This window comes from Sarcophilus harrisii, chromosome 4 (genome assembly GCF_902635505.1).
Source record: "Sarcophilus harrisii chromosome 4, mSarHar1.11, whole genome shotgun sequence".
Taxonomy (NCBI): Eukaryota; Metazoa; Chordata; class Mammalia; order Dasyuromorphia; family Dasyuridae; genus Sarcophilus; species Sarcophilus harrisii.
In genome coordinates, this window is record NC_045429.1 from 132,552,110 (window position 1) to 132,577,408 (window position 25,299).

The 25,299-nt window shown below is 36.1% G+C and overlaps 1 protein-coding gene across 4 annotated transcripts in view; it reads right to left on the reverse strand.

The window, feature by feature from the left end:
• Positions 1-2,691: 2,691 nt before the first annotated feature.
• The window catches only part of SYTL3 (synaptotagmin like 3), a 102,353-nt gene continuing 79,745 nt past the window's right edge, over positions 2,692-25,299 (reverse strand). For all 4 annotated transcript variants that reach the window (XM_023503309.2, XM_031937553.1, XM_023503304.2 and 1 more), the window contains 5 exons: positions 22,504-22,638; positions 14,634-14,812; positions 10,972-11,074; positions 7,879-8,049; positions 2,692-5,307 (listed from right to left, as the gene is read on the reverse strand). In XM_023503309.2, the coding sequence (XP_023359077.1) occupies positions 5,239-5,307; positions 7,879-8,049; positions 10,972-11,074; positions 14,634-14,812; positions 22,504-22,638 (657 nt within the window). In that variant the 3' untranslated portion in view covers positions 2,692-5,238. The remainder of the gene's footprint in view (positions 5,308-7,878; positions 8,050-10,971; positions 11,075-14,633; positions 14,813-22,503; positions 22,639-25,299) is intronic.

The following is a 25,299-nucleotide window of genomic DNA, read 5'->3' on the forward strand; positions in this document are numbered from 1 at the left end:
GACCTGAAGCCAGAGGCACTATCCCCCACACCTCAGGACTAGAGGTAATTACAATAATAAGCTCCTATTTAAAAAAAAAAAATAAGCAAAGGAGAAAAACCCCAACCATTGAAAGTTATTATGTGGATAAAGATGAGGATTCATCTTCAGAGGATACTGAAGCAATAAAAGTGTCTCATACCCCAAAGAGTAACATCAAATGATCACCTGCCCAAAGAAGTACATAGAAGAACTTCAAAAAGACTTTAAAAATCAAATGCATTTTTTAAAAAATTAAGTACAATCCAAGAAAAATAAGAAAATTATAAAAAGAAAGACAAGTAACTGGAAAAAGAGATGCAAAATCTTAAGAAAACAACTCCTTGAAAATTAGAATTGGGCAAGGGGAAGCCAATGAAGTTGTAAGAGACCAAGAAATATATTTTTTTAAATATAAAGAATGAAAAAAATAGAACAGAATGTGACGCATCTAAGAAGAATAACAACTGATCTGGAAAACAGATCAAGAAGGAAAAAACATAAGAACAATCAGATTACCTGAGAATTGTGATCAAAAAAAGAATCTTGATACAATAATACAAGAAATAATTTTTTAAATTGTCCTGAAGAGTTAGAACAAGAGGGGAAAAATAGAAACAGAAAAAAAAATCCAATAGTCACTACCAAAAAAAGTTCTTACAAAGAAAACCTACAAGAAAATCATAGCCAAATTCTGAAACCCCAGCTCAAGGAGAAAATATTTCAAGCAACAAGGGAAAAAAATTCAAATATAGTGGAGCCATATTTAGAATCACACAAGACCTAATATCACCACACTAAAAGAACACAGGGCTTGGAACACTATATATTGAAGAGCACAGTTAAAAATTCATACCCAGCAGTTAAACATAATCTGAAGGGGAAAAAAGAACTTTCAATGAATTTTCAGGTTTTCAAGATTTTGTTGCAAAAACACCTGAACTTAACAAAAAATTTGGCATGTAAAATCTTAAGAGAAATATAAGCTAAATATCAAAGATTCAAATGAAAGACTTAAAATAAACTGTTTACTTTTTAAATGTGGAAATATAAACTGTATGTCTAAAATTGTTATTAGTAATTAGATAGTTCTAAAGAAAGATTGGGACAGAGATGAATATAATGTGTTTCTAAAAAGTAAAACTGTAGAAAAAGCTAAAAAGATTAATTATACAAATGAGGTGCAAGAGGAAGAACTGGCACACAAGAATTATAAGGAGGAGAGCTGGTAGTTCTCCTACAGTACATCCTAAGGAATGGATTAAAGAGGAAACAATACATATGTGTGTGTACTAACATATATAACATACAATGCATATATTTACACATATGTGTATAAAAGTCTTCTAAATGCAGAAAAAATATGATGCTAAGGGGATGGGAGAGGAAGAGGCTGTAAGAGAGAGATTAGAAGAAGCAGTGTTAAAGAGAGAACATACATTTTAAAGGGAATCAAAGTCTTTTAAATTTATAAAGAAATAAGAACATGAAAGAATAGAAGACTTCTGAAAAAGTGTATAGATCAATGGGAATGGGATAAAGAAGGAACAACACATATACTTGGAAGGCTATAAAAGTCTTCTAAATTCAGATAAAAACAATAAGGCAAAGGGAAAGAGTGGGCTGAGAGGATAAGGGAGGGATCTTTGGAGAGGGAGTAGATTAATAGGAGAGCAAGGTAGCTGGTAGAAATAAAGCAGAAGAATCATGAGGGATAGAAAATAAGAAATACACACAAACATAATAAAGATCAGGAGTGCAATTTATTAGGTTAAAAGAAGCAGGAGTAATAATCATGATCTCAGAAAAGCTAAAATGTATTTTAATCAAGAGAGAAAAATAGGGAAGCTATGTCAACCATATTAATTAATATGTTTAGATTATTTAAAATAACTAGAGAGTATAGCATTGGAATATTACTATGATGTAAGAAACTGTGAGTTTGTGGATTTAGAAAAATATGGAAGGACTTGAATTTATAAAGGAAAAGGAACTTTCAGAGAAACAGAGGACAAACATAGCATGACCTTACTTAGGTGTATATAAATGTGTATATATGATCATAGATATCTATATGCAGGTATATTTATATATGTGTACATATGTATATGCATGTACACGTGTGTATATATAAACATATCCATGCTTAATTGTAGCCTTTCGGGAGGAGGTGGAATAAAGAAAAAAAGTGCACATCAGAGAGCAAAAGAAAATTTATATGGAAGCAAAGAAAAGATGGATATTTCTGAACACAATTGTGTAGTATTTATTATACAGGCTTTCTCGAAATGGAAATTTATTGCTGTGTATTTTGAATCCTTTCTAATATTCTGCTGTGCACATGACAATGGTGAGGTTTTTTGTTTTCTATTTTGTATTTAAGTTTTAAATAAATGAAATTTTGAAAATGTCATTGGAAAATGCTTAAAAAATAAATAAATGATACAATCCAATATAAATAATTAGAGGAGTCAGGAAGACTCGAATTCAAATATAGTTTCAAACACTGACTGTATGACCCCGGACAAGTCATTAAACAACTATCTGTCTGTTTCTTCATTTGTAAAATGGGAATAAAAATTTTATTTACCTCCAAGTGGGTTAAAGGATAAAGTGAAATAATACATGTAAAGTGCTTTGTAAAACTTAAAATGCTATGAAAATTTTAACTATTTTTATTATTTGTCATTTTGGAACCCCAGGTCCACTTTAGTACCTTGCATATTTAGTACTGAAAAGATATAATCATCATTACTAGCTATCATCAACTCTTTTTGGCAACAAGAAAACTGAAGGGTGAAGGGGCAAAGTGATGACTAAATTACCAGAAGTAGTAAATAGCAGATTTATCATTATTAATATTATTATTAAATAATAAATAGCCAGGAAAAGGAAAAGGATATAGAAATAAATAAGATATCTCCTCTCAAGGCTTAAGCTTATAAACTAGTAGAGAAACTATGATATGCACATTATAAATTAGAATATGATGAATGTGGAAGAGGCATTTAGAATAGTCAGTTGAGGAAGAAACAATTTTGGGGCTGGTATTCAAAAAAGACTTCATAGATGAAATGGTAGACTTTTATTTTGAACTTAACACCAAATAAAATGGGCGTTTCTAAATACATCATAGAACAGAAAAAGAGGATTATACATGAAACTGAAGAGTTCTATTGTATAGAGCTTGTTTTTCTTTAAGTATATAAAAAGTAAAGACTGGTTTTCAAAGCTGTTCTGCAAAACTGTACTGTTCGGGCCTCCATTCTCTTCTTTACATTTTTTTTCAAAGATATCTCATTGGCCCTCTTTTCTTCCTTCCTTCCTTCCTTTTTTTTGTCCCTCTTTTCTTTCCTTCTTTCTATCTTTTTATTTTTTTTATTTCCTTTTCTTTCTTTTCTTTTTCTTTTTTTTCACTCCCCATGCCTGGAAAAAAAGAAAGAAGTCATTTGTAATAAATATATAATCAAGCAAACAAATTCTTAAGTTGGCTGGGTCCAAAAATATGTCTATTTGCCATCTTGAGTCTTTCATCTCTCTGTCAAGTGGTGGATGATTTGCATCATTTGTCTTCTAGACTTTTAGCTGTTGCATCAGAGTTCTCATGTCTTTCAAAGTTGTTTTCTTTATAATAAAATTAGTACTTTTTGATCAGTTTGAGAATAAGGCTCTCTAAGCTTATTGCTTGATAGGGCAATAAGAGAGATTTGGCACATTAAAATACATACATAATTAGTATGTGATGTACCTTTGGAGTTCCTCTAATAGTTCACAGGTCCTTGAGAAATATTGATTAAAGGACTTTTATTAGGTATTTATTGCTTGAAAGAAATTCATGACTATGGCTGACATGCTTGGTTGCTTGAAGATGACTGTCCTTTCCCAGTGCTACTGGATCATGTTTGCCAATGTTTTAATCAGCCTTGGAAATTGCCACCTGACTACCGGCCCAGGATCATAAAATTCTGGGTGGGGAGAAAAAAATGCCAGTTTGATTTACCTTGCTACCAATATCTTTGTTTAGAAGAAGGGTAGTACTCCTTCCCCTCCCTCATCAAAAGAAAAGTCAAATCTTGATTACTCAAAACACAAATAGAGCTTATAGATTATTCAGTTCTCCAGTTTCTCCTCTACCTACCTAATATCTGCCATGCTATAGCTATGTAGCCGCTCTGGTAGAAGGAACAAAAGGTCAAAGAGAAAGATTAGATCAAAACAACAGTGTTAACATTTTTCCAGTGCTGATGGAATTGTTGGTGAATGAAAGGGATTGATGGCAAAAGCAAGAATGTGGGATTACCCATGAATCTGATTACTCATGAAGACTCTCCCCAAAACTTCTCTCCAGGCTCATCATTCATGTTGGGAGGCAGAACAGCTGTACATCAGGGGTTGGGCTAGGAGAAAATTGCTGGCACTTTTGTGGTGGTGGAAGTATTTAGAAGCATCAGGACATTCTTTAGATGCTAACTATCGAGATGACATGGTGCTAGAAATTACCCCTGGGAGGGTGGAAAGAAATCTGAGATGCCCCCCGATTGAGTCAGTGTTGAGAACAAAAATGTGGATCGTATTAAGATATGAAACTTAACAAGAAAAAATAATATAATGTGTACCATGGATTTTAAAAAATATATCATTTACAAGGATAAGGTGGAAGGAAGATAGTAGTTTATCAGAAAAAGACTTGGGGGGAGGTAGGACTTGATAGGCTGCAAGGTCAATATACATCAACAGGATGATACTGCAGCCAAAAAAAGCAAATGTGATCATATGGACTCTGTTCTGTTCAGCCCCTACTGGGAACACTGTGTTCATAGGGGGGCCATACATTTTAAGGACATTAACAGGTGCATCCAGAAGAGAATAACCAGGATGATGAAAGGCAGTAAGACCATACATATAAAGGTCATTTGGAGGATCCAGGAATGTTTAACCAGAGAGGGCAGGGAAGACATGGTAGCTAGCTTTGAGGATCAGAAGGCTATTACTTGTTCTACTTGACCTCAGAGAGCAGAATTATAGACATTGGACACAAGGTGCAGAAAGCCTGATTTAGGCTTGATGTTAGGGAAAAAATTCCCAGCCAACAGCACAATGTCAAGGTAGAAATTGGGGGTAAAGGGGGAGATCTTGGTGGAATGGCTCCCCCCATCCCTGGAGCACTTGAAGTAAGGCTGGACAAACACTTGCAGAGTTTGTATTTTGAGAGGATCTTCTTTAGGTAAAAGTTGCACTAGATGGCTTCTGAGATCTCTTCCAACTCTGAGATTCTGCAGTTCTTTGATTCTGTGAAAGAGAGGGAAAGAAAACCACTGCATGAATCAGAACCAGTCCAGATAATTAAAGGTGTGCCCTGGATTTATGAAGCTCTGGCAGTGATTCTGTCCTGGAGCAAGAAAGCGAAGGAGTGGGTGGAGATCGGAGTCCCAGTGATTTAGATCTGAGCCCTACCCTGGAGGAGTGCAACAAGATTCAAGGAGAGTAAAGGCTGCCCTTTGCCCTGAGCCCCCAGTCATTAGGGACAAAATCTTTGATCCTAATGGCTTCCTAGAAGGTGATACTTGTTTGTGCAATGGTAAGAGAGCCAAGTCAGTTGCCATATAGCAAAATGGTGCATTTCTGGACTCCCTCTAGTCTTTCTTTGGGAAGACTATGCTTAAAGGGGGTACAAACAGATTTAGAGCTTAGGCTACACATAAAAGAATGGTGTAGATGCAGCTGCCTCTGTGTTTGACCCAATTCTTCATCTCCTCATCCTCACCCCCCAACTTCTACTTTTTTTTTTTTTTACTACAGACCAGCAAAATTCATCAATGAGGAAACTCCCAGATTAGTAATCCATCTGCAATTTGGAGTCTTAAAGAGTTGCCCGGGGCCCTCAGGGTTTAGGTGATTTATGGTCACCTAACTAATGGTCACACAACTAATTTGTATCAAGGCTGGATTGAATTCAGGTCTTCCTGACTACAAGATTGGCCATTTATGAATGTGCCTTTTGACTTCTCAAAAGCACCTCCTCTTCAAGATTTAAATAATTGAAGGTTGGGTATCTTTTTAAGTTTACAATAGGAATAAAGGATGAAAAATATTTTGGGAACTGCCCTTCTTCTGCAAAATAAGAAACAATCCCCATCCTTCCTTCTAAGGCCATGACTCTACTCTATGGCCCATGTCTCTAAACCCAGGCCTCTTTTATTCTGGAAGGCAAGAAACAACTTGCTTAGTGATACATGCAAGAGAAAATGCCCTGGGGGTGCTGTGCCATCAACTGGAAGATCAAAGAGAGAAATTTTGTGTATATCCATGTCTATGGGAGTCCTCCTCTTTGTTGGACCAACCTGGAAGAGAGGTCTGTATCACCTTACAGTAGTGACTCTAAAGAGTTTCCTCCCAGGTGATCTTTCTAACTGATCTGAATTGTGCAAGTTTTACATCTTTGCATGAAGAACATTCCTTTTCCTTTGCCCTTTATGAGCTATGAGTAATATATTTGTTCACTTTGATGCCTCTTCTGTCCCTTGCCAGGTCTTTGTGAGTTTAGGCTGTGTTTAATTGGCTCTCTTAGCACCCTTGTCCAGAAAAATGCCATGGACACCTTAGAAGCTCCTGGCTTAATGAATCCTACTCCCTTTGAAGTGGTAGTGGTCACTATTTGATATCAGAAGCAGGAGCCTCTCCTCTTTATCCTTTCTTTTATTTTGGTGTTACTATTTACCAATGTTCAAACCAGTGGATAATCTCACTAAACACAACTGACTTTGAAATAACTTGAGCTCTAGGAACCAGTTATTTGTCCCTTGTTAAGGTATTTCATTTTTGGTTGATATTGTTTGGAACTCACCATATTAGACTTGGAATCAAGAAAGTATGAATTCAAACGCTCTTTAGACCTATGCTGGGTGTATGAGCCTATGCAAGTCACTAACTCTGCCTTAATTTCCTCATCTGTAAATCCAAATACCTAGGTATAAGCAGTTTTTCCCACTACAAAGCTGTTGTAACAATTATGGAACTGATTTTGAAATGATTACCTCCCCAGTAGTTGGTTAAGCTTTCTAAAAATTATTTGCTCTGAATTGCATTTGATTCCTTACTTTAGTGTTATTGTTTTAGGGTACATTTGGGATTGAACTTGCAATTATAACAACCAAGTAGAATTAATACTGCATTATCTTTACGTCAGCGGGAGAGGGGTGGATTGAATAGCACCTCAAGACCTTCTCAGTTCTGTAATTCCAGTGTGGACATTAGGAATTTCAGGGAAGGGTGGGGTGATTATCAGCAGCCAATACTGACTAACTACAACTGAAATTTGGAAGGAGGTTCAGGAAATTGAGTAAGGTGCCAAAAGGAAGTCTTTGACAGGAAACACGTGGGTATCACTGCGGTAGAGAGCCTTTATTCTCCCACAGTATCTTAATCAAATAATTAAAGAAAAAAAAATAACACTCTTGTTGAATGGACCCCCTTTCATTATCTGTCATAGCTCACTCTCTCCTGAGGAGCTGGGCCAGATCTCTTGTGTGTGTGTGTGTGTTACACGGAGGTGGTTTTTGTTTTGTTTTTTAAGAAACCTAAAAAGATATTCAGATGTTTAAACAAAACCTTGGCAACAAATGTTCAAAAATCAAAAAGTTCGCTCATTGTAAATTTTTCATATACTGACAATTTTAGCGCAATCTTGCTTTAAATCAGAGTCGTGGCCAGTTGAGCCTTCCCTGAAGGCAGAGTGATTGAGATCCCACCACTTCAGTAACATTTTCATCCCCCAGACCCTCTGAGGAATTGGTTTTGGAAGAGTTGTTTTTTTTTCCTTTCTACCACATGACAAAAACCCCATTGAACCATAAGGATCACCTTAGCTTTGAGCTGATACCAGTGGAATGAATGGGATGCACTATCTTCAAAGTTCCAAGAAGCCAGAGGAATCAAAACTTCTCCCAGAAACACTTTCCTGGTGAGCGTTCCTAAGTGCCACACGGAGATCTGGAGTAGCCGGGTCTGCAGCTGGGAATACTCCACGGGGTACTGAAAAACATGGCAGGATGGGTGAGTGACCTCCACTTGTGTCTTTGCAGCCGAGAAGGCTCCCATAATATCGTATACCCACTCAATACATGGACCAGGTTGAGAATAGAGAGGGGGAGTTTTTCAAGATTCGGGCCTGCTGGCAGAGTATAAAGAAGCTGCCTGGTGCAGTGACTCTATAGCACAGACACTCCCTTTGCTTCCCAGGTGTCAAATTTCCATTCCACACCTGTACAGTCAAGCTCTCCCCCTGGAAGAAGCAGAGGTTTACTGTACTCAATCAACATCCTCTGCTTAAAATAGGACTGTTTGCTCTGGCACTATCTCCTTGACCCTCCCCCAGGGTGAAGTTCTTTCCTGGCAAGTCCTAGAAATCCAGTCCAAGCAAATAAGCGTTTATTAAGCACCTGCTAGGTACAAGATTGCTCTAAGAGCTGGGAATATAGTTACCAAAAAACAAAAACAAACAGTTTTTGCCCTCAAGAAATTTAGTGCTCTGGAGGAATCAAACATTAAAGCCAAAAGCTTGGAAAAGTGCCTTAAGACTAGAAATGGGCAAATTCAATAAAAGGGAAGAAGATGAACTGTCCAAACCATAAGCCAGGGCTTTGATTTCCATTTATGTATGAATAAATGAAAAAGTATTCTTAAATGTGCTAAGTTCTGATGTTACAAGTATAAAATCAAGATAGTCTCTTGACTCAAGGAGTCAAGGAGTTTATATCTATAGGAAAATGGTGGCCAGAAAAGTTTTTAGTTTAAAAAGTCAAAGATGGTGTAGAGATATAGGGAAATTAGTTAACACAGCCTTTTTAGGAATAATGCAGAATATTATGCTTACCCAAGAAAGGGATAGAGTGTATAAAGTAAGGCTTCAAATAAAATGAAATTTCTTGAGGACAGGAACTATTTTATTTTTGTTTTCCTATATCCCATGATGAGGCAATTCCAAAGAGAAAGTAAGATGGCTCAATATGAATAAAGCACTGGGCCTGAAATCAGGGAGATCTAAATTTAAATCCCACTTCGGACACTTACTAGCTGTGTGACTTTTTGGTAAGTAATTAACAGCTGCCTGCCTCAGTTTTCTCATCTGTAAAATGGAGATAATAATTGCATCTATCTCTAGGGCTGCTTTGAGAATAAAATGAGATAGTATCTATAAAGTGCTTAGCCTGACACACAGTAGAAATTTAATACTTGTCTCCTTCCTTCCTTTTTCCTTCTTTCTTCCCCTCCATCCTTCCTTCTTTTTCTTCTTTCCTTCCTCCTTTCTTCCTTCTTTTTCTTTCTTTCTTCCTTCCTTTTTTCCAATTACTAGTGTACTACCGAATACATATTATGTGCTTAATAAATGCTTGTCAACTGGTTAATTACAAAAAAAGAAACTGCAGCCCAGAGGAATTTAAGTGACTTGCAATAAGGGGAAATCCTGGCATATTAAGTCATTTTCTGGAACCAAATAATGATTTTTGAAAAAAACTAGGTGAAGATAATGATAGAGGGCATTACAGACATGGGGATGGAAGATGGAGCCTTAAGTGTGAAAAACAGTAATGATCCAGCTTTGCTGGACCAAAGAGTTCATGAAGGAGAATAATATATTTAATAAGGGCAGAAAATCCAATCATTCTTCTGCATGGCAGTCCTTCAAACAAATGAAGGTAAGATAATATCCTTGCTAAATATTTTATTTCCTTTCACTGTCTTGGATGAGATTGTTTCAAGGTCTCCCACCAGTGTAGCTGACCTCTTCTCATATACTCAAGCTTATCAATGTCTTCCCTAAAAAGAGGAATATAGAATTGAATTCTCTATGTGTCTCACCCAGGAAGTAAATAGCAGGACTATAACTTCCCTTATTCTACAGTTCTCTTACTGAAAACTAAAATCACTTTAGTTTGGGGACTGCCATGTCATTCTGTGGACTCATATTGAGCTTGTAAGTAATCTAAAAACAGGATCTTCATCACATAATTTCTTGTTTAGCCACATCTCCCCATCCAGCATTTATGTAGTATGTTTTAAAAAAAACCTGTGTATTGTCCTTATTAAATTTCATCTTATTACACTCAATTATCATTCTAGCATGTCAAGTCCTTTGGAGATCTCACTTCTGTCCAACAATGTGTTAGCTATCTCTTCCTGATTTTGTGTCATCCATGAATCTAATAACCATTCCATCTATACTTTCATTCAAAACATTGATAAAAAATGTTGGACAGAATAGGATAAGGTACAGAATCCCATGGTATGAAATCCTATACTGATCTTTTAATGAATTTCCTGGGCCTGGGTATTCAGTCTGAACAAATCTAACAATATATACTTTTAATGTAGCTCATATCTTTCCAGTGAAATTAGTTGAAACCATTATCCAAGAAAATGTGTTACAGGGGGAAAATAATATTTTGAAAGCATGACGTAAAGTACTAGGTTGCTCTTCTTATTAACATATCTCATTTATCATGTATTCTTATGAACATATCTTATTTAACATGTTTCTCCATTTACACAGTGCACAATGCAAAGAGAAAACTTTGACATTCACCAAGATTCATCAAGTCCAAGGAATTTTTTTTTTTAACTTGCCCCTTGCCCAGTTTAGAAATGAATGTCCAGCCAGGTTTTCTTTTTCACCCTTTTCCCACCCAGAAATCATTAACTAAACATTGTTCCCAAGTTCAGTGGACACTGCACTTTTCCTGAACAAAGGCTAAAATTTATTTTTCCCCGACTTGCAACTTATTGACAGAGGCTTACAGATATCTATAGATTGGTATTTAGGGCTTTTTTATATCTTAATTTAACTGACTCACAGACTTTGGAAAAATTCATAAGTTTAACTTTGACCATGCAGGTGTGGGGCCCAGAGCAGCAAAGGGATCAGAGCTTTTGAATGAATGTTGACCCTGTCTGTACCTTCAGAGTCTCATGAAAGAGAGGATTCACAGTGTTCTTTTTGATACTTGTCTTCCTCTTGGCCTGAGAGCCCCTATCAGGTAGCAGATAGGTCTTTATATAGCTGGGGACCAAAGAAGGAAAGAAAAAAGAAAAAAGTCAGAAATCTTCTACATAACATTCTAAAAAAGTTGAACACCAAGTAGAACGGCAAATCTTCTCGCACTTAGCCCCTTATGACGAGCTCCTGGGTAACCAGGTGAGGCTGGCAGAGAGCCCGAAATACTGATAAGATTACTCCCTGAGATAAGCAGGCACTGATAGGGATCAGCTCAACCTTCCCTCCCCATGGAGGTTTTGGGTAACCCCATCTTACTGTATCCAATAAGAAAGTCAAGTTATGTGAAATCCCCAAAGGTTAAATTTCCCCTGTAAATTGTCCATGGCTTATGTCATCTTTGCTGAATCCCTTTTTGGGTTAGCCTGCCGCACTGTTTCTGCTCATGGTGTCTTTCTCCTTCTTATAATTAATTAATTCTTTTTAGAGTGCTAAACTCCTGTATGGATTTAACCTGCCTGTCAATGAAATATTCCTTTCTTCTGGTTAATTATGAGTTCCACTGGGAAATTCATCTTTTTCATAATTAATTGTTAAAACCATTTTCCTTGGTAGTTATAGATTCTCCCAAATCTATTTCATATTTATCACTCCTGGTGTCTATTGTATCTCTTCATTTTATCTCATAAATAAAAATATTTTTTGGCAATGAGAAAGGACATTGGGAATTCATCACATATCGAACTAAAACATTTGATAACTACCCCAATTCTATCATTTGATGCCAATTGTTCACCTCAATCTCATCATTTGTCCTCTGTCCTTTGCTTTTTGAAACCTATTCTAATTTTTAAAGTGAATTCTTAGCTAAGAGGTATAATTGATAACCCAGAGATTACATGTGGTTATTCCCATTTAAGCTGTTTATAATTTGAAGTCCATTTGGTTTCAAACTTATTTTAACAAAACTAGGATCAAACAAAACACTTTGAAATGCTTTCTATGTAACACAGGCATACAGAAACATGTCCTGCCTTCTACAGGGGAATACACATCCTGTGGGCTGTCTGTTCTCCCAGTCTTTTTTTTTATTATTATTATTTCTTCTTTCATTTTTTAAAATGTTTTGTTGATGTTCTTTTTTCTCCACCTCCCAATCACTTTCCATTGACTCCCCTAACATTGACACCGTACCCCCCCCAAAAAAAAGAGACCCTTTCTATATAACAATATGATGCAGTTATTCTTTGGTTAGGTCTGATAACATAAGCCTCATTGCACTCCCAAAGCATACTGCTTCTCTGACAAGAGGTGGGAGTGATGTGTTTGGGATTCAGCACCGGATGATGAGATTGATGTAGGCACCAAATGTTGGGATTCGGTCATGTAAATAATTCACAATAGCCATTCTCTTTGGCAAAAGGTAGGTTTGTTTAGCAGAAGAGGTTACAGACAAAATGAAAAGAAATGGAAAATATGAAATAGAGTTGGGAGAGCATATAGCATTTTGGACAGTAGTTTTAGATTTGGTTGTCCTTGCATGCAACTGTAAGAACAAACTGGTTTGTCACTAAATAAACCAGGAACTCATCAATTTTATTGTAATTATTATAATTTTACTTTGAAATAAAAGTTTGTATCCTATCTCTATTTTCTTTGCTTTACAAATTTAAAAAAAAAATGCACTGTTAAAAATACTATATCTATACAGTGATTCAAGCTTTATAAAGAGTTTTATCCAAGTTAACTCATTTGATCTCATAACCCTATGAGGCAGATGCTATTATTATCCTCATTTTGCTGATAAGGAAACTGAGGCAAAGAGCCATTAAGTGATTTGTCTATGGTAACACAGCTAGTGTGAGGATCAAGATGTGAAATCTTATCTCTCCTGACTCCAAATTCATCATTTTTTCTAGGATATGATACCACTTAATGCAGAAAGGATATTCACTACAATATCTAAGGATAAAAGAGAGGAATATGAAGGATTATCCTAGAGAAGATGGTGGTCAACGGCTTTCCCTTCCTCACACCCTCACAGAGGACCCAAGGTGGGAAATTACCACATAACAGATTGGAGAGGAGAAGAAAGAACTGCTGAATACATGTTACTAAGGAATCTCTTTTAGGGATTTTTAGAAGAGAAAAATTCTCATCTGGCTGGGAGTGACTATGGCTGGGAGACAGCAGGAGGACTGAGAGTGGAAGCTCAAACCCACACACACTCTTAGCCTCAGGCTCTGGCTTCCCTCTTCTTCCTCCAGATACTCCCTTTGCTCCTGTAGAATCTACTGAGGACACCTAATTAGGGCCAAACATCTCAAGGAGTGGAGGTTCTCCTGAGGGAGCACCCTCAAATTGCGTGGGTAATTCTCACCCAAAATACCCCCACATACACATAACATACATACACACAAGCACAGATTCACATATTTTTGGGAACGTGTCCTTCATCGAAAACTCACTACTTGTGCACATTTACTTTCACTCGAAATTGCTCTCCCTGCTTCCACACACACACATTATTTTCTTTTCAATCTATTCATGATGCACTTTGCCACAAATACCCAGAGACAGCTTCCAATCTTAGGATACCATCGATTATCAGTTCATCCAGGATATTTGCTGCCATACTTATAGCTGGGGGCATTGTGCAAGGTGAGATAAATGAGTGGCTATTATGGAGAGCTGTAAATCCTCCTTTGGGACCAGTTGCTTGCCTTTCAAGTTGGGTGTCCCTAAGTCTAAAGGTGAGGCTAGAAATCTGAGTCTTACATTTTTCCAACCATAAAAAGGGCCACTTCTAGTTTTTAAAAATCTCAACTAAGATCTTTATAAGAGTTGATAATCCTCCTATATCTCGGTCTTAAAACAAAAAAAAAAAAAAAGGAAAGAGATATGGAAGAAGAGTTTTCAAAGTATCGTCTGGGATACCAAGACACTTTCAGGGGATCCATGAGGTCAAACTATTTTCATTATAATACTAAGACATTAAATTTCTAATATGATAAATATCAATAAGTACAACCCACTCAAACAAATGCTATTGGTGGGGCAGTTCAATAATTTCTAAGAGTATAAAGATATCCTGAGATCAAAAAGATTGAGAACTACTTTGATCTCAGTGATACAAATGTGCAAGATATTTTTGCCTTGACTAGCCGCTTTCAGATCCCCTCAGTGTTCACTGTCTGCATTTCCTATCTTCAGAAAAGACTTGCTCCTGGTAACTGTCCTAACATCCTGAGATTAGGCCTTCTTCTTGACTGCTCAAGACTTGCTTGTGAATTTGTGTCTGATCACTTTATATAGATTTTATAGAATTTGTGTCTGATCACTTTATATAGATTTTATAGAATTTGTGTCTGATCACTTTATATATAAATTTTATCACTTTATATAGATTTTATAGAATTTGTGTCTGATCACTTTATATAAATTTTATAGAATTCTGCTTGTGAATTTGTGTCTGATCACTTTATATAGATTTGCAAGGAAGAGGACTTTATGCAACTTTCTCCACAGGAACTGATCTCTATAGAGTATAAAGGATCAAGAGGTCAGAGAGGAGAGGAAGAATATTTTTCTTTACCTTCATATTAAAAAAATAACAACAACTTACGGATTGCATTTTTTCTTCTTTTCTTCTCCAAAGGCTAGGTTCCTACAGGCTTGGATGCAGATTTCTAATGTGGAAACCTTAAAGTCATACTGAAGGGCAAATAGTATTTCTCCAGAGACATTAGCATTGTCAAAACTGCCCACTTCTGTACAAGTGCTGCTAATGCTCACCAAACTTCCCTGGAAAGAACAAAAAAAAAAAAAAAGGAAAATAGATAATGAATGTGTTTCAATGTAGTGAACTTCCCATACTTCCTAATTAACAAAACCAATAGAATCTAATGCTACTACATGTCAGAAAGCTGCTATTTGATCTATAATATATTTTCCTAAAAATATCACTTAGCATTACCTTGAGGTCTGGCTGGAATACACCTGAAGCTGGAAAGGTTAGTGTCAATAATGTCAGGTAGAGCCTAACGGACCCTTGACACTCTCACCACCTATCTTTTTACTCTACTTGAGCCCTCCCCAATAATAATCTTTATTTAAATCTCACCATAATAGTTAACAGTTAACATTTATTGAACAATTTAAGGTTTACAAAAGATTTTCACATATATTATCTCACTTGAACCTCACAACTATGTGAAGAAGATACTATTTCCCATTTCACAGATAAGAAACTGGGTTCTAGAGAAATTTAATAACTTTCTCTGCTCATACAGTACATGTCAAAATTGAATTCATTATTCCCCACCCCTACTCCTTCCTTCTTAACTTTTTTATTGTTATCAAAGGTACTTACATCCTCCCATTTACCTAGGCTCAAAATCTAGGTATCATTCTTGTCTCCTCCTCTTGACTCCTCTTTCAACTCTTGAAATTCTTGATCCCATTCAATATATATTTAAACAATATATTTTTATCATGTTTAATATATATTGGATTACTTGCCTTCTAGGGGAGGGGATGGGAGAAGATAGGGAAAATTGGAACACAAGGTTTTGCAAGAGTCAATGTTGAAAAATTATCTATGCATATGTTTTGAAAATAAAAAGCTTTAATATATATATATATATATATATACATATTCAGTAAAACAATATTAGTGTCTTCTACCCCTTATCCCCTTTCCCCCTTGTTCACCCACCATTCTAATGTTCAATTCTGCATCATCCCCAACTTGAATCACCCATTTTCTGCTCCTTCTCCCAAGCTTCTTGATGTTATTAGAAGAACTCATGTAACAGGGGTTATACTACAAATCCATGCTCTCTAATCTCAATTGAGACCCCAGTGATGCATACCATTATCTTACTATCTAAGCAGCAGTCCCAGATCTTCTCTTTACTCCTCAAGCCTCCAATGCTATTTGCAGGACTCTCTCCCTCAGCACATGTGCTTGTTTACTACTTTATTGAGATAATTGAGACTATCCTGTCTTACAAACAAAAGTTCCAGGGGTCCTCAAACTACGGCCCACGGGCCAGATGCAGCAGCTGAGGACGATTATTCCCCTCACCCAGGGCTATGAAGCTTCTTTATTTAAAGGCCCACAAAACAAAGTTTTTGTTTTTACTATAGTCCGGCCCTCCAACAGTCTGAGGGACAGTGAACTGGCCCCCTATTTTAAAAGTTTGAGGACCCCTGCAGTCAAAACCCTACATTTTAGAACCCTTCTATGTTTTCATCCATTCTTTCTTCTTTTACTCCTACCTGTGAAATGGGTATCCCTCTATTTTCTTTTAAGTGAAAGGTAAGTGAAAAAAAAATTTTTTTAAGTAAAATGTAGTTTTTGTTTGTTTGTTTGTTTGTTTACAATATACAAAGAATAGTTTATACAACAAGGTAGTCTGGAACTCTTCTGTTCAAGCACCATGTTAGTAACAAAGGTTTGAATGTTAACATTGACTATATTTATAAAATTAAATATTTTTATACATCTATTTACCATATGGTAAATATGGTAAATATTCAGTAGTTCCAAAAGACTTGGAATGGAAAATGCCATCCACATCCAGAGAGAGAACTATGGAGAGTGAATATAGATAGAAGCATGGTATTTTCACCTTTTTTTGTTTGCTTGCTTTTTCTTTCTCATGTTTTTCTCCCTTTTGGCCAGATTTTTCTTGCACAGCTTGATAAATATGTTTAAAAGGTTGCACATATTCAACCTATATCAGATTGCTTGTTATCTTGGGGCGGAGCGGGGGGGGGGGTGTAGGTAAGTGAGTGAAGGAGAAAAATTAGGAACACAAAGTCTCACAAAAATGAATGAATAGTATTTGGAAAAATAAAATACTATTGAGAGAAAAAAATCATGTTCTATAAACAAAATACATTCTTATAGTTTAAAATAGCCTTGTGGCAAATTATATATCACCAAATAAGATGTTATTATAACCTCATATATAAATAAGATACTATATGTACAAAAATCAAACCAATTTTAAACTACTCAACAGTTCCAGATAATTCAGATTCTCATCAAAATATCCTCTAACAAAGTGAACATCCGCAGCTAGAGTCTTGAGATAGTCATAAGCTTCTTTGGTGCAAAGGTTTCCAGTACAGAGAATGTGCTGAATTTTTTTCCCAAGTATCAGCAGATTTTTTAATTTGTCTGGCAGAATGTTGCATCAGCTGGGGATGTGCAAGTCTCCCAATACTAACAACCTGTGACCAGCCCCTCTCCACCGCAGCAACTGTCACTGCCCCCTTCTTCCTATCCCTCTATCTAAACACATGATGTTCATCCCTACCAAGAGTTTGCCCCATTGTTGATTTCCTCTTCTTTCCTTTATCTTCACTCTCTTTTTAACTCCTGCTGGCTCCTTTCCCACTGCCTCCACATATGCTAAAGTTTATCTCATCACAAGAAATACTCCCTTGACCTTGCCAAAAAAGTATCGTCCTTTGTCTCTACTCCCTTCCACTACCAATCACCCAGAAATAATTGTCAGTAACCATTTTCTCCATTTCTTCACTTTATATTAATTTCTTTTTAAATTTCTTTTCTTTTAATTACAGTCATAACCGTGCATATACTTCTCGACTTTTTACAGTCAGGTTTCTGACCCTGTCATTCAGCTGAAATTGCTCCATCCAGACAAGATTACCAAAGATTTCTTTCCTGTTAAATTTGGGAATCTTTTCTCAGTCCTGATCCTTTTCTACCTCTCTTGGTGTTTTCTTGCTCCTGTATATTCTCTCCTCTCTTTGAATTTGTAACATTGCTTTCTTCTGATTTGTTTCCTAGCTATTTCATGATGTTCCTTTTTTGGATCATCATGTTTTCTGACCTCTTAGTGTGGGTGTGTCCCATCCATTTCAGACCCTCTTTTCTCTTTGTCTCTACCCTCTTTTTGGAATTCTCATCAATTACCCTGAATTCAATGATCATCTCTATGAAGATGTTCTCAAATCGAGCAATTTGGAATTATGCTCAAAATGTTATCAAACTGTGCATACCCTTTGATCCAGCAGTGTTACTATTGGGCTTATATCCCAAAGAGATACTAAAGAAGGGAAAGGGACCTGTATGGAAAATGAATGGATGCCCATCAATTGGAGAATGGTTAGGTAAATTGTGGTATATGAATGTTATGGATTAATACCATACCATATGGATTCATCACCAGCAGGATGAATACAGAAAGAATTGGCGAGACTTACATGGACTGATGCTAAGTGAAAAGAGCAGAACTTCTAGAGGTTGTAAAAAAAGGTGTGTTCTAAGAAGTTACTGCATATATCTTTTTATTGGGAGTTAAGTGATCCAATAGATAGAAAACTGGATTTGGAGTCAGGAATTCTGATCCTTGTTCTCTGGACACCTCATTTAGCCTTGGTTTCTTCACTTGAAAAATGGGGATTATAATAATAGCACTTATCTCACAGAGGTGTTGTGAAAATCAAATGAAACATATGTAAAGTGCTTTGCAAATTTTAAAGTTCTATATAATTCTATTATTACTTTTAAAATCTATGTACAAATCTATCCTCACATTCATCCCTACCTAGCCTTCCACTCCCACATACACATTTTTCTGATTAAAGAAAAAAAGTTAGGAGTTGAAAAAAATCTTAATGAAAAGGAATGTTGCATTTGAAATTATCTGTCATGATCTGGTGATTCCATCTATTAACTCTCCCTATACCTTATTGTCTTTGAGAATCACCTGAGGCTCACAGTAATTAATTTGTCCAGGGTCCACACAGGTAATGAGGGAGCATTTGAATCCAAGTGTTTCCAACTCTAAATCTAGCAGCAGCCACTATGTCATTCATATACTACTGCAGTAGGAAATTTTCATAACTACTAAGAAATGTGAAAACTAGAAATACAACAACACTGCACAGTAACCCTGTCTCAAAAGTGAAAACCACGTATATCAGACTCATTTGCTTGAGAAAATATAGATGTTTCCTAAACAGCCTTCTGATTTCATGGCTCTTCCCAGCTGGGTACATATTGGGCTGGGCTTAGCAGCAACCTGAGCTATATCATGAACAAACTTTATGCACCTTCACCCAGTTCCTTCAATCAGATATCCCCAAACACCTTCAAGGTAGCTGAAGTAAAGAGGTTTACTGAATGAAAACGAGATTTTACAAAGTCATACTATAAATACATGAAATACAGGGCAATCTCTGGATCTCAGCAGACATTCTCTCTCAACATAAAATATTAAGTGATAAAAATGAGACATGACAACCACACACACACACACACACACACACACACACACCATATATTCACTGATCTTTCTGTATGTATTTAAGATGCTGATTTTCTGGAACTAGTCAAGGACTCTGATGTGTAAACATTTTTGCTGTTAAATTCAGATAGAGGTAATACCTTCTTTATCAATCAATCAACAAATATTATTTAAAGCAAGTAGTGTGTGTCAAGAACTATGCTAAGCATGGGGATATGAAAACAAATGTCAGTCCTTCATCTCAGGGTCCCTACAGTCTATAGGGATCCTCAAACTTTTTAAATAGGGGGCCAGTTCACTGTCCCTCAGACTGTTGGAGGGCCGGACTGTAGTAAAAACAAAAACTTTGTTTTGTGGGACTTTAAATAAAGAAACTTCATAGCCCTGGATGAGGGGGATAAACATCCTCAGCTGCCACATCTGGCCCACGGGGGGCCGTAGTTTGAGGACCCCTAGATGCAGTAGTAGTATAGAGCAGCAGAGTCTAGGAAAAGTGGTTTTGTTCTACATAGTAACAAAGATTTTTTTCAAAAAAAAATTTAATAGCCTTTTATTTACAGGTTATATGTATGGGTAACTTCACAGCATTGACAATTGCCAAACCTCTTGTTCCAATTTTTCCCTCTTATCCCCCACCCCTCCTCCCCCAGATGGCAGGATGAGTAGATAGTAACAAAGATTTTGAAAGGAGCCTTTGGGCACAAGATCATCATAATTTTTCCAGTAACAATGGTAGTATTGATTTGATTATTGCTCTCAGAGTAAGATCTAGACACGAAAACAAGTGGGTGGTAGAAATGTTTGTGTTGGGTAGGTCTAGGTTTCCTCATAGCTGGCTGGGTGTGATGTGAAGTAGAGTGTAGGTCTGGCTAAATATAGTTGTTGAGATGAGATTTTACTCACTGCTAGTTTATCCCCACACCAAGAAGAGTTCCAAAGTGAAGGAAAAAGAGAGGGAGGAAAAAATAGTGCACAACATTCAGGAAAATGGAAATTATATTAAAAGTATTTAGAAAGAATATATTTCAATTTTTTTAAACAAAGGATATAAATATTTGGGGGAATTAAGCAAACACTGATCAAAGATAGTTGGCACTTAATGTTTCTGGGATAACTAAATGAATAAACAAATGAAAATATTTCCCCCTTTAAGGATTCTGAAAAGTCACTCCTGTATACTTGGTTCCATCAAGCTTCTGATCAATATTTCTATTCAAAAGTTTAATAATCTCTCCAGATTAATAGATGTTACCATAGTTTGAACTATGACCACATAGTTTTTGGAGATTTTCAGGTCAACTCCAACCATGATGAACCAAAAGAAAAGGACATTTTGTTTATTGATTACTCAAAAGTATTTAAGTACACTAAACACAGTTTCGACAGCTGTTTTTCATCAGCTGTTTTTCATCAGCTGCCCTGTATAGATGTTAGGAATGTACACAATTGCTTGATAGATTCAATCAGATAACTTCAATCAATGATCCTCTGGTTTTCGATATCAAGCAATATAAACAGGAAAACATATGTTTAACCAAAGTATTCACTGTGTGGGAGAATGTCCTACACAGAGATCAGAGAGAAAGATTCCCTATAGATGGTAAAGTTCTCCAGAGGCTTCTATTTACAAATGACATGCTGATAACATCAGGCACCCAAACCCTACAGGGATACAGAATACTATTACTCAACAAGATACATGTTCAAAAAATATTAGCCTAACAATCCATAAAGGTAAAACGGAGTGGATGAAGAAGACCTGTTCATCAGACATAATTGATGAGTAATCTCTGGACTTAATTCACCACATACAGGGTGTCCCAAAAGTCTTTGCTAGTTTAGAACTGTAGTAAAACTTTCAGGACACACTGTATAATTTGAGTAAGCACTGCTTATGGACAATAGGCTGAGTCCAGAATGGAATAGTTGGAGGAGAGTGGTCTAGAGCACATTTTGGAAAATGTATACATTTTCAACAATATCAAGCTGACATACAACCCTGCCTTTTTGCCTCCAATATTATCCTGGTGATGCTATAATGCTACTCATGTTGGGAAAAACTGAAAATCCCTCTTCTAGTACTTACTAGTGAGTCCCAATTTCCTTATTTGTAAAAATGGGCCTGATAATAACAACTATATTACCTATTTCAGAGGTTGTTGTAAAAGTCAAATGAGAACATTCGCAAAGCTTAAAGACAAACATTTGTTTAACACTCACTATGTGCTAGACACTGTGCTAAGCACATTACAAAAATCATTTCATTTCACAACTTTGAGAAGTAAATACTGTTATTTTCCTCATTTTACTGAGGAAATTGATGTAGACAGAGGTTAAGTGACTTGTCCAGAGTCACACAAATTGTATGTGCCTGAGAGAACATTTTAACTCAGAGCACCTGGCATTCTGTCAAGTCAGTCAGATATTTTCTTGTTCTCCTTTTTTCAACAGAAATAAGTTAGAACTGGTCCTGGGTTACTCTCATGACTTTGTCCCTTTAGTTTTTAGGGTTTAGTGAGACATGTATAGGAGGATCAAATGACTCTATATTGGGATTTAAGTTCACTTTCTATAGATTCAATGGAAGTATTTTTGGGATTATGATTATGATTACTAACATTTGGGATTGTGATTATGATTATCATCATTATTATTACATTATTTGAGATTATAATTATCATTATTATTACTATCATTTGAGATTATGATTATCATTATTATTATCACTATCATTATCCTTACCCATGCTATGACAAGTGGGGAATGGTCAATCCTTCATTAAAATTTTAACACCTTCTTGTCCTAACATAATATAATGCAAACTCATTAAAATAATGGTCTTAGGTACAATTTTTATCATTGTCACTGCTCTTTTTTAGAAGTAAGACTAAGAAAAGTCACTTAGGTCACTTACGTAAAGTTACATGGTTAGAAAATGTCAGAAATGAGGCCAGAACCCAGATTTTCTCATCTTAGTTTAGTGTTCTGAACCCTGAACTATACAACTGACGATACTTCCTACTGATATGGCCAAGGGAAAGCATAGGAAAGTTGTGTATTAGTTCTTAATTAAATTAATTAGTTCTAGGTTTCATTTAGTCTATATCATGAGCCTATAACTCAGTTATATCTGCTGCATTTCAATTCAGCCTGGCATTGTTATGATATTCATATGTCCCACGCCAACCACATTAAATCAAAACTCACACTTTTGATGCCATCAGAGAACACGATGCTATTTGTAGAAGTAGGCAAAATATCTTCTTGCTGCAAACTGGGATTAATAAAGCTTTCATAACTTTCTTGGTTAACGGGTTTAAGATCATCTGGAACGAAGGCAGTCTGAAAAAGACAAAAAAATCACCGATCATATTGTTCACTTACCTGTTTGCTTTTGTTCAAATGTTTGGTTAGCACTGCATAACATACAAGCTGACATATACTATATACAACTCTTTCATCAATGCGCTAATAATAAATATCTTAGAAAGTAGGAAATAGGGGAGAGGGAGAGAAAAGAAATAGAATCATTGAGTATCTATAAACCACCTGTTGAGATCTAAGAAATGGATGTTGAGTTTACAAAATTACCATAGAGGCCAGATATGATGGTAATAGAGAACATTAGTTACCTGATAAAAATCACACTAAAAACAATTAATTTGATAAATTCTTTTTTTACTGAAAATTTTATTTTCAGTGGATGCAGGCACCAGTGAGTGATGCAAGGCTGCAGTTCACCAGGGAAAGCCTTGGGCTTGACTTATAGTTCCATGAATCATCAACAGAGAAATCATCATTAATACCATGGGATTTGCTGAGGTCACCAAGAGAGTAGTAGGAATGAAAAGAGTCCAAGATATACCACTGGTATACACTCACTATGGAGGATGAGACAGCAAAGAAGACTGAAAGAGCAGTCAGACTGGCAGGAGAAATAAAAGAGAGAAATGTCATAAAAATCCAGAGAGGAGAGTATGTCTAAGACAGGCTGGTCAACAGTGTGAAATGCAATGTCAAAATGAGTTAACACATTAAGCTTTTTGCAAACTTTAAAATGATAACATTTTAATTACCATTATTATGTAGAAAAGAGGTCAAGAAGGATGAGATCTAAAAAAAGACCATTATCAGTCTAAACATCAAATAGAAAATATCCATAAATATGATTTGATTTTGATAAAATCTCTACTCCCTAACAGAAATTAACATAGATTTGAAACTTTTCCATATAATCGACTTTAGGTAGTGATAGAAGAAAGAAGAATAGGAACAATAGTCAGCACTGATCCTTTCCCACCTTTAGCTCCCACCTTAGCATTTTTTTTTTTTTTTGGTGAAATGAATGGTGAACATTAAAACTTGGATTGACCATGAAAATTTTCTAAGTCACTGATAAATCATAATTTACTAATGCAACTCGACTCACAAAGCTAAGATAATGATGGACTGGCAGGGTGGTATAGTGAAAGAATACTCTTTTTTATACACAAGGGACTAGAATTTAAACTCTGGCTCTGCCTTTTTACAAACTATGTGATCTTGGGCAATTCACCTCTCTCTGAGTCTCAACTTCCATTTTCCATCCCCATTTTCATTTGTTTCTTTGTCTTTAATTTGTGAACAGCAAATGAAAAGAAAAAAACCTTGAGCACAAAAAAATATGGGTGGACCCAAGATGGCAGAATAAAGGCAGGGACTCACTTGAGTTCTTTCCCAAACCCCTCCAAATACCTTTAAATAATGACTCTAAACAAATTCTAGAGCAGCAGAACCTACAAGATAGCAGAGTGAAACAACTTTCCAGCTCAAGACAACTTAAAAGATCAACAGGAAAGGTTTGTTGCAACAAAGGTGAGAGTATAGTAGACCAATAGACCAGTACTGGCTATGCCGGGCTCCAGAAAATCAGAAGGTCTCCAGATGACTGAATCAGTGACAGCAATGACAGTTTCCAGACCTCTTAGTCCATAGATGGTAAGAGGATAAAACAACAGATCAAAAGGAAATTTATAGGAGTTCCTTTGCTGACACCAGAGGCAGTTCTCTATTGTATTGCTTAGTTTGCAATAGTTTAGTAAAAGAGACAAAAAAAAAAAAATACTAAAGAAAATAACACTTTAAAAAACAAAACAGGCCAAATGGTTATATACAAAAGACATATACTGAAGAGAACTCCTTAAAAGAATAAATGACCAAATGGAAAAGGAGGTTAAAAAAGTTCACTGAAGAAAATAATTCCTTAAAAGTTGGAATTGGTGATAAGTGGTCAAAGGATATGAACAGACAATTTTCACATGAAGAAATTAAAACCATTTTTATTCATATGAAAAATGCTCTAAATAATTATTGGTCAGAGAAATGCAAACTCTGAGACACCACTATACACCTCTCAGATTGGCTAAGATGATAGGAAAAGATAACGATGAATGTTGGAGGGGATGTGGGAAAACTGGGACACTGATACATTGTTGGTGGAGTTGTGAACAAATCCAGCCATTCTTAAAAGCAATTTGGAACTATGCACAAAGGGCTATCAAACTGTGCATATCATTTGATTCAGCAGTCTCTTTACTGGGCCTTTATCCCAAAGAGATCATAACAAAGGGAAAAGGACCCACATGTGCAAAAATGTTTGTAGCCGCTCTTTTTGTAAAGGCAAAGAACTGGAAACTGAGTGGATGCCCATCAATTAGGGGATGGCTGAATAAGTGATGGTATATGTATGTTATGGAATATTATTGTTCTGTAAGAAATGACCAACAGGATGATTTCAGAGAAGCCTGGAGAGACTTACATGAACTGATGCTGAGTGAAATGAGCAGAACCAGGAGATCATGATACATGGCAACAGCAAGATTATACAATGATCAATTCTGATGTATGTGGCTCTTTTTGACAGCGATTCAGGCCAGTTCCAGTGGATTGTTGATGAAGAAAACCATCTTCACCCAGATAGAGGACTGTGGAGACTGATTGTGGATCACCACATAGTATTTTCAT